General features: G+C 38.0%; 1 protein-coding gene across 2 annotated transcripts in view; it reads right to left on the reverse strand.

Annotated features, from left to right (window-relative positions):
• Positions 1 to 349: 349 nt before the first annotated feature.
• The window catches only part of BLOC1S5 (biogenesis of lysosomal organelles complex 1 subunit 5), a 17414-nt gene continuing 8228 nt past the window's right edge, over positions 350 to 9535 (reverse strand). For both annotated transcript variants that reach the window (XM_027654146.1, XM_027654145.1), the window contains 2 exons: positions 6387 to 6445; positions 350 to 2422 (listed from right to left, as the gene is read on the reverse strand). In XM_027654146.1, coding sequence (XP_027509947.1) covers positions 2243 to 2422; positions 6387 to 6445 — 239 coding nt within the window. In that variant the 3' untranslated portion in view covers positions 350 to 2242. The remainder of the gene's footprint in view (positions 2423 to 6386; positions 6446 to 9535) is intronic.

Here is a 9535-nt window from a genome sequence, read left to right on the forward strand (position 1 = left end):
TATTGGTTGGGATTTTTTTAAGCATTTGGACAGAAAAAATAGGTTTTCCTATTATTGTTGGCAAGTTGCTTCAAAGATGATTAAGCATTTCTAGGTACCTCAAAACCTACAGCATATCACACAAAAAAAGGTAAGAGTTATGAAATGAAATATTTCAGAAACAGATAGTTTTCACTGTAGTCCCCACAATGAATAGCAATTGGCCAAGAGGTAGACATGGACTGAAGAAAACTGCTTTCAAATGACCTTCAGCATAAAAAATTCCTCAGCATAAAACATTCTAAAAGAAGAACACATCTTCAGTGTTAGTACTTAGACGCTTTCCAAAAAATCAGGACCACACAGTTTAGAAGGTTTTGGAAATACCACTTTATTTTCTAGTGAATATCCAACTTGTAACACTTGCATCATTGCTTAAGAGCCTTCAAATTGATGAAATACTAGAATCCAGTGCACAGTTAATTAGATATCTAAATCTCAATAAAAATTATCAGTGCAAAAATAAAAATGAATTCAGTATGCAGTTAAATGCATTTTGTTACAAAGGTATTTGAGCTTTGAGCACATATACATCAAATAATCTGGTAAGAGAGAAGCCACTTCCAATCTGTGCTCCAAATGAAATTATTCCACACCTGATTCTAAAGAGAGGCAAAAACTAACTTTTTCTTTTTAAATGAAAACTCTGAGCTTAGTTACAACATTCATCATGGGTACATAAACTGAGAAATACTACAGAAGTCACCTTCTATTCAGATAGGAGTTATTCTAAAAGAGGTTTTCCTATTTTTCATGCGTGGGATGCCTTTGAGACATCTATGTTTTTTCCATCCACAACAGAGAATTAACAACATTCCAGCATGCCCCAGTGTTGGCAAGTCCTCTTTTCAGTCCAGACACACGATGATGATTGATGAAGCTGTTGGGCCTACAGTAGCAGGCAGAGCAGCTTGGCAGGAATTCAGTGTTATTGAAAGAAATCTCAAATACTTATTCCATCTCCTCCACTAACTTTAATCACACTATCAACATGCTGCCAGGAGCGGAGCCTTGACACCAAGCCATAATCTTACACAAGCAACCATTGTTGGTATATTACTGCTGCAATACAGGTAAAGCGTAAATTCTGTTTATTTTTGCCTGTTTCCATTCTACATTGGACACCAGCTAAATTATGGAAAGATATTTCCTGTACTAACGGTTAGCTTGCAGCAAATTTCATTAAGGTACTAAGTCTCATTTTCCTTGGTTAATGAACTGATTAAGTTAACTTCTTCAGTTACATTGCTGTAAACTGCAAGTTTTGAATAAAACGAGTTTCATGTATCCCGTAAGAGTAAGAAAGCAGATCAGTACTACAGGCATTTTACCACTAATCTGCTCGTTTGTTATGTTGATAAAGAAACAAAAAGCTTACCTCAATTGCTTCATAAAGTTCTGACAAGCTTATCCTAAGTAAACCAACAGCATGATAAATATTTAAGGTAAATACTGTATTAGCTACAAAGGTAATACGAGGACCGATATGCTTTTCATGATTACTTTTGAGCTTGTTTTGGCTTTGCTTAGAACAGTAAAGCTTAAAAAGAGAGGCCAGAGACAATTACATGATGAAAAAAAAAAGAAATTGTTGTCCAAGCTTACTTAGCCATTTTTATGCTAGCAAAACCCATTCGAATCACAACTCTATTTCATAATACTGAACATACAACCCAAAAGTTTGAATTACATTTGGATTTAAAACTCTGTTGAGATCTTTCACTGCTAAAACTTCAAAGTAAAATATTTCATAAGACAAGTTTATTTTCTTGAAATCTACAAGCAGGATATATAGTTTTCCCAGTGAATTCTCAACTATGGCTGGAACCTACTAACCTACTTTTTAGGAAAGGGCTGTGGCTGCACACTGGGATAGTTAATATTACATTAGTCTCTGTTTTCCTAAATGATATGATACTCTGCTGATGGAAGAGAATTGTAGTTTGCAAGTCCCTGAGCTGATGTAGTCACAAAATTTTCATTTCCACTTCCCAACAAAGAAATACTGGCATTCCACCTGCCCTGAACCAAACAATCAGAGATAGGCACTTAAGTTGAGAAAGTATGCAAACCTTTTCTTCCCATACCAAGCCTGTAGAGGAAATTCTCCTTTTTCTTATCTGTTTCAGCTTTCCAAAAGAACCTCAATTTAATTCAGAATAAACTGAGTAATGGCACAGATCTATCATTATTAAAAAAGGTCTTAAAAAGAAACATGTTTGGCCAGTTCCTTCTCCATCTCAGAATACTGCTCTTTGAGGCGCTCCATAGCTTTTCTGTGCTCTTCATCCACCTCTGCACGTTTGTTCTGCTGTTCTTTCAGGAATTCCTCCCAGTGGGCGATGCACTTCTCTTCTCGAGCCATCACCTTGTCTGCCTGAAGCTGAGAGGAGGAAAATGTGAAGTTTTAACAGTCATTTCCATGTTAAAACAGGAGGTTTAATGAGGGCTACATAATTTTAAAGTATCAGAGAAACTGGAAACTAGCAAGAAAACATAGGGAAAGGTGAAACTAAAAAGAAAACATCTATTTTTTTATAGTCAATCCAAAACAAGTGGTAAAATGTCTGCAATACTATTAACATAATAGCATTAGCAATGATAGCTTTTCTATGCTATTTTGATAAAATATAACAACACAGACACTAAATGTTTTGAAACTGGCAGCTAGTGTTTCTGTTTTAGCCAGCTAGCTCTCACTGTGATTAATGTCTTCCTTTATAAATAAGTTAGTTTTTCCCTCATACTTTCTTACTGCTTGGCTTCTGGTAAGTCTGATTCCTTTCACTCTCTTATCTTGAAAAAAAAATATTTAAAAAATGTCTAGATATCCAGAAAGAGAAATAATACACACATCCAATGCACATGTCATAATGCAATGTACTTCTGTGTGGATTGCTTGCATGCAGTATTAACAGTCTGGCCTCCTTATATTATAGGTGCAGAAGCCAAAATAAATCTAGGCAGGTGTTCTTCCATTTGCTCCATCTTCTGGCAAAGGAAAGGATTAAGCTTTTTTTTCTTTTACCCCTCTCTCCTTTTCGGTCTATCAGCAATGACTGTTTACTACGTACAGTAATTCTGTGTAGGAATAAACACTATCATACAGCTTTAATAGATATCTGGCATTTTTGTCAACTGAAGGCACTGAGAATCCATTTATGTATTCTTAAACACCCTCTCTGTTGTTCTTCAAGGTCACATATCATGGGCTAAACACACAAGTTTTGCAGTGCAGCATTTTATGCACTTCAACAACATTATACCAAGATCCATTTTGTTTGCAGCACTTGCAGTAACAGCCACCAACAAAACCAATAGTTTGACTAGTGCGCTACTTTGTATTCAACAGGCTTTGAAATGCTGGTGTTTCACACACTTTTTGACATGATTACACAGCACCTACCTAAACTACACTTCATCTAGACTAACTCTCACAATATGAATAGTTTGCAAGGAACATGGAACTGATGTTGCTACTTTCTACCTTCATTTTCCACTGCACCATTTCTACTCAAGGATATAAAATGATTTGCCTGGTAAAACAGCCTAAGACGTTTCTAGAACATGAAAAATAAAATTAAGATATGCTTGCACAAGCAAGTAAGAATGATAAGAAATACCAAGTAAAAGACATTAAGGACTTGAATACTGTTTTCACTCTCCCATCTCAGCAATGACGTGGAAAACCCCATGGCAGAAGCTCAGTGCACACCCTGAGCATTGCAGCTCTCCTTCCTAGAAAACAAATTCAAATCCAGCTGTGGTCAGCAGCACCTCCAGATCATTAATACTTACTGCTGCCAAGTGGATATGTTTGTGGGTGTGAGACAGTCACAATCTTAAAACCAATATTCTTATTTGTAGCAGACAAATAGGTGTGCAAACAAGCAAATATAATAAAGCGTGATGCTTAAAGGATGAGTGCCTTAGGATACAGGTCTTTCAGTCAAAGAACATGTTGCAGTGTAAACCTGCTGGTTTAGAAGTTAAAGAATCCACACAGGAGAGACCTATGAATGCTACTGCTGTGGGATAATCTTCAATGAGCACTTAGTCTTGTTAAGCATGACAGAGCAATGAGAGAGACATCTGACCGAAGACAGGTTCCTCCTTTGCCCACATCCAACTGCAAGACCCAAGCTGCCACAGACACCATCCCTGGAGCTAAGGTACTAAAAGGTTTCCCTCATCCAAGCCTTCCCTGCTCTCTTGTGACAGCTGCTACCATAGTACAGCCTTTTGTTTAGTGGAGTGTCACTAAGAGTCTCTTGAGAACCAGGCTCCAATGCAGGACACGCAACTACTTTCACTGACACCTACTGCTACAGCCACAAAAAATTCAGTTTCTCAGCACAAAAAAGACAACTTCCCTGCTGTAGCTCTGCAATTACCCATCAGGTCTTCCCAATATATATTGTGCTTTCTTACCACAGTGTTCTCCACTACTACCACATCCTCTTCATATCCAGCACTATTAACTTCACACTTTATTCAACTGACCATAACACACAGGAGGAAAAACTAATGAAATCAAGACACTATGCAAAAAAATACTATGTTCTAACTGCAGCATAGCTAGAAAGCATAGAGGTCCATATCTCTCTTGTTATTTATGCCCTTGACAGTCATGAAAAATCTTTAAAATACAAAGGTTTTCAAGATGTACAGACAACTTGGCATGGATTTGTCTTGGTTAAGTCAAAAATCACTTTCAAAGAGCAAAAACAGTTTCCAAAAGTAGCATAATTAGTGATCTGTAGAGACAATACTGAGTGTATTTTATATTACCAACTCATAATTTCCAAATTTACAGATTTAGAAAAGATTTGTTTTCTGGAAAACAAACCACGTAGAATTTGATAGTATGCCTTCTTTCAATGAAACTCACAGAATCAGATATTACTTTACATCCTAAGTGAGACTGTGGTAGGGGCAACATAATTTCCGTTTTGTTACTTGGCCAGTAGCTGAAAAGAACTGCAAGAAAAAGATAATTAGTAAAGTAAATAATCTTAAAATTAATCCTATTCAGCAGAAATTGAATTAATTTCACTGAGGGCTGCTAATACTAATAATTTGACACTACATTCTTCCAAAATCCCATTATTTTTTCAGAACACATGATTTCAGAAAAGGAAAAAGTATTTCTCCTCAAGTGGTTGCACTACAATGACAACTTTTATCTATAATTTTAAAAGAATGTTACTACTCACATTTGAAAGTTTCAACCCAAAAAGTCTTACTATACTGGCTCAAAGAAATGCTACAAATCCTGAATAGCTATTACTATTCCTCCACTACATATTAAAAACCAAAGAGTGGAAACACAGTTAATATTTTTACAAAAGAATAGTCATCATTCTTACTGAGTGTTCATTTTATAAGTTATAAATTTTTTATTAAAGTTTGACTTCAAACAAACAGTAGCTGAACTGTAAGAATTTCCTATTTAACCTCTCTACCAGTATCTACACTAGTGTTAGACACAAGCAAACTCTGTCAGGGTTCAGCAGTGTGCTGTTTGCACAGTACCAGTATTCAATTGCAACCGAACTGCCCATCTTCATCGATTGCAGAAAGGAAAGAAAAACATGATTATCAGCTTACATACGTCAATGCATGGACTGTTTTGCTTGGTGGCCACAGAAACGTCTTCAGTTTTTCTGGACTGAATTATAATAAATAGCATTTTGCAAGTTAAGAGATAACCCAGGAACACAATAACGAAGCGGTAACGGGAAAACACGAAACTAATTTCTTGTATAATTTTCCAACTTCTAGATTCAGAGCACATGTATTTCAAATAAGCAAAATGTAGCCAACTGAAAAGGTTCCAATGATTCGCATGTTCCTATAATATAGCCCTTCATTAAATAACCCATCCACAAGTGAAAAACACACTTCCTTTTCAACAAGCAATATATATAAAGCAATATATATAATATGGTCAATGTTCTCAGCTAACTAGGAAAGATTTACATTTCCATTCTGGTAGGTTAGTAGGTGTTTTTTGTTCCACAGAAAATAAGGGCTTTTTTATATTTAAGCTTTCCCTGTATGTGACAAATGTTATAGTCTGAGTTAGGAGGGAAAATAAGTGAAGGAAATAAAAAAATTAGTTTCCATACATCAGAAGACTGTAGGAAGACATAGCTAGATCCATTTGCAGTGTGCATTTTCTAAGTGCAGAAATCACCCCAGAAGAAGTTTTACTGCAAGTATATACAGTATAGGAAAACATGTTTTTAAGTTTTGCTGTACTGAAGGCAGATGAACTTGCTGTGAAGCACAAGACTCCGACTTAGATCACACTATAAAAATGTATCCATCCACCCTTCTTTTACCTTTCTCACTTCACTTTCTTTCTCTTGGAGTCTCTGGATCATGTTGTTGGCAGCTTGCACTGAAACAACAAATTGCAGTAGATCAGTCTGCTGTTCTAAATCAAAGAAACTTGCCTGAAAGGGATTTAGAAGATGTGAGATTATTACAAATCAAAGATTATATTCCACTGTGCCACTTAACTCTGCACAAGAGTTGTCGGTACTTGCAAAAAATGCTTTACACTTACAACTGTAAGTAGGTTTATCACCGAGTTTAACCTTTGAGTGTTCTAGAAGCCAAAATGAGAAAAGCAGCTAGGTTCTCTTGGGTCCATACTCCCTAGTATGGCTGATGAGCTAGAGTGCACTACTCAGCACCTCAGAAGACATCAAAAAACACTCTTAAGTCAGTAAGTAGAAACAGGTGACCAAGCTCCATGTTTTACTTGGTTCAGTTTTTTTCTTATTTTTTCCCCATCAACTGTAAAAAGTGATGTAGTATAGATTTCACATGGAGAACATCTTTATGCTGGAGCCAGCCTCTTTTCTCATGAGACTAAGCCTGGGAAAACTTCTCAATGGAAAGAGGAACTGTATTCCTATGCACTTTTTCTTCCTAACTTATTTAACACTTAATTAATGTAGAATTAAATAAACTAATTTCCCCAAAGCAGTCACTTCGCCCACTAACACAATCTGGCATTGAGAAATACCTTACTTATTTATCACCATCTTGAAGTTGGTGACTTTCCAAAACAGGAGGCAGGCTCCTGCCACCCTGAGGACCTCCAGTTACAGAACAGGTTCACTGCCCACATAGCTGATGAGGAGCTGGGAGCACCATAAACTGGAACATCTGGTGGCTGAGCCTGAGCTGCTCAGGACCACTAGAAGAGAGTGGCAAGTGACAGCTGTAGCAGACTCCCTATGGCAGGGGACAGAGGCTCCCCACCTTTCAACATGTTTTGTCATCTAGGGAGGTTTGCTGCTTGCCAGGGGGCTCACATTTGGGATGTCATAAGTTTGGACTATTACCCCTGGTGGTCTTCCACGTAGACAACAGTGGTACTGCAAGGGTGACCTGAGAAATAACAGGAATGACTACAAGAATCTCAGGACAGTGGTCAAAGGCATGGGAGTCCAGATAATGATCTCCCCAACCTTCCTATTGAGGGGGACTAGGTGGATTTTTGGGGTTAACAGCTGGTTGCACAGTTGGTGTTGGCAGCTGGAGTTTGGTTTCTATATCCTTGTGACCCATTCTGAGCATCAACAGATGCTTGGAAGAGATGGGATCCACCTGACTAAACTGGGTAAAAGTACCTTTGCCAGAAGGCTGGCCAACCTGGCAGGGACAGCTTTAAACTAGAAATGACAGGCAAAGGAGTGATTCACAAAAAAAAAAAAAAGTAAAGAGGCTGGGGACACGGTAGGTCTGGGATGATGGTAACAAGGATCACCTCCTCCAAGCTCAAGAAAAGTCCATCCCAACAAGCATGGATGTTTCCTGCAGTAGGAGGTCTGCATGGATGACCGAGGAGTTCCTGACTAAATTCAAACTTAAAAAGGAAGTGTATAGGAGGTGGAAGCAGGGGCAAGTCATGCAGCAGTATAGAGTTGCTGTCTTATCGAGCAGAGACACCATGAGGAAAGCAAAAGCTGATCGGGAGTCGAATTTGGTGAGAGGTACAAAAGATAGCAAGAAAGGATTCTAAAAGTATGTAGCAGCAAAAGGAAAACTGGGGAAAATTGCAGGCCTTCTGCTGAATGGGGTAGGGGAGCTGGTGACAAAGAACATGGAAAAGGCCAAGGTACTCAATGCCTTCTTTGTCTTAGTCTTTACCATAAAGACCAGCCTTGAGGAATCCCAGGCTTCTGAAACCAGAGGAAAAGTCTAGAGCAAAGCAGACTTACTGTCTGTGAAGGAGCACCAGGTTAGGGGGCACTTAAACTGGAAATGGTTGTGCTGCCATTCAGAGGGACCTTGTGCAACAGGAGAATTGGGCTGAGAGGAATTTTAATGAAGTTCAACAAAGGGAAATGTCAAGTACTGCATCTGGGAAGGAATAATCTCAGGCAGCAAGGCATAACAAGGGCCAACAACACAGGCCGCACCTGAGGTGGTCTGTCTACTTCCAGGCTCCCCAGTAAACACAGAAGATTAATTTACTGGAGTAAGTCCAGCACATGGCCAAAAAGATGATTAAGGACTGGAGCATGTTTTGTATGAGGAAAGGCTGAGAGAGTTGGGACTGTTCTGTCTGGAGAAAAGAAGGCCCAGGGGAGAATGTGAATAAATATCTGAATGGAATGAAGATGAGGGAGCCAGACTCTTCTCTGTAGTGCTCACTGGTAGGACAAGAGGCAGTGGGCACAAAATCAAATACATGGGATTTCAAATTAACACAAGAAAACACTTTTTTCTGTGACGGTAGTCAAACACTGGGACAGGAACAGGTTGCCCACAGTGGCTGTGGAGTCTCCACCTGTAAAGGTATTCAAAATGCAATGGGACAAAGTCCTGGCTCTAGCTGCTGCTGCTTGAGCAGGCAGGAGGCTCAAAAACATGACCTCCTGAGGTCCCTTCCCACCTCAACCATTCTGTGATTGTATTACTAAAGATGTACTGCACAGCTGACCCCTTAGAAAGTCGGGAAGCAGCATCACAGGTTCACTCCAATCAGATGGTATTAGAACACGTCTTATTTGCATGACTAAATTTAAAGTTTAAAATACTTCCCTGCAATTGTTTCATGTGTATAGTATCATCTAGCATTTGTTATTCTGCATATGCCAGATGCTGTATAAGTAAGTTATAAGAGATTAAATGCTTATACAACATGCCACACATAAAATATAACACAACCTACACTGGCAAGTTTCAACTGCATAAATTTGGCAGCTAAAGCTATGCACCCACACTCTCTTGAAATCTCTTTTTAAGAAGCCATCCTGCCGAGTGAGCAAGAAAAAAAAAAAGATACTGAAAAATTAGTACAAAAAATTTTAAATTTTCTTTTAAAATCTGAGCAATAAAAAAATATATTATTGTAATGATGAAACTAAGATTAGCATACAATTACTCCTATTTCACTATTTGTGACTAAGATGATGATGAGGAAATAATAATAATAATAATAATAATAATAATAATAATAATAATAATAATA

This window comes from Corapipo altera, unplaced genomic scaffold (assembly GCF_003945725.1).
Source record: "Corapipo altera isolate COAL_440 unplaced genomic scaffold, ASM394572v1 60, whole genome shotgun sequence".
NCBI lineage: Eukaryota > Metazoa > Chordata > Aves > Passeriformes > Pipridae > Corapipo > Corapipo altera.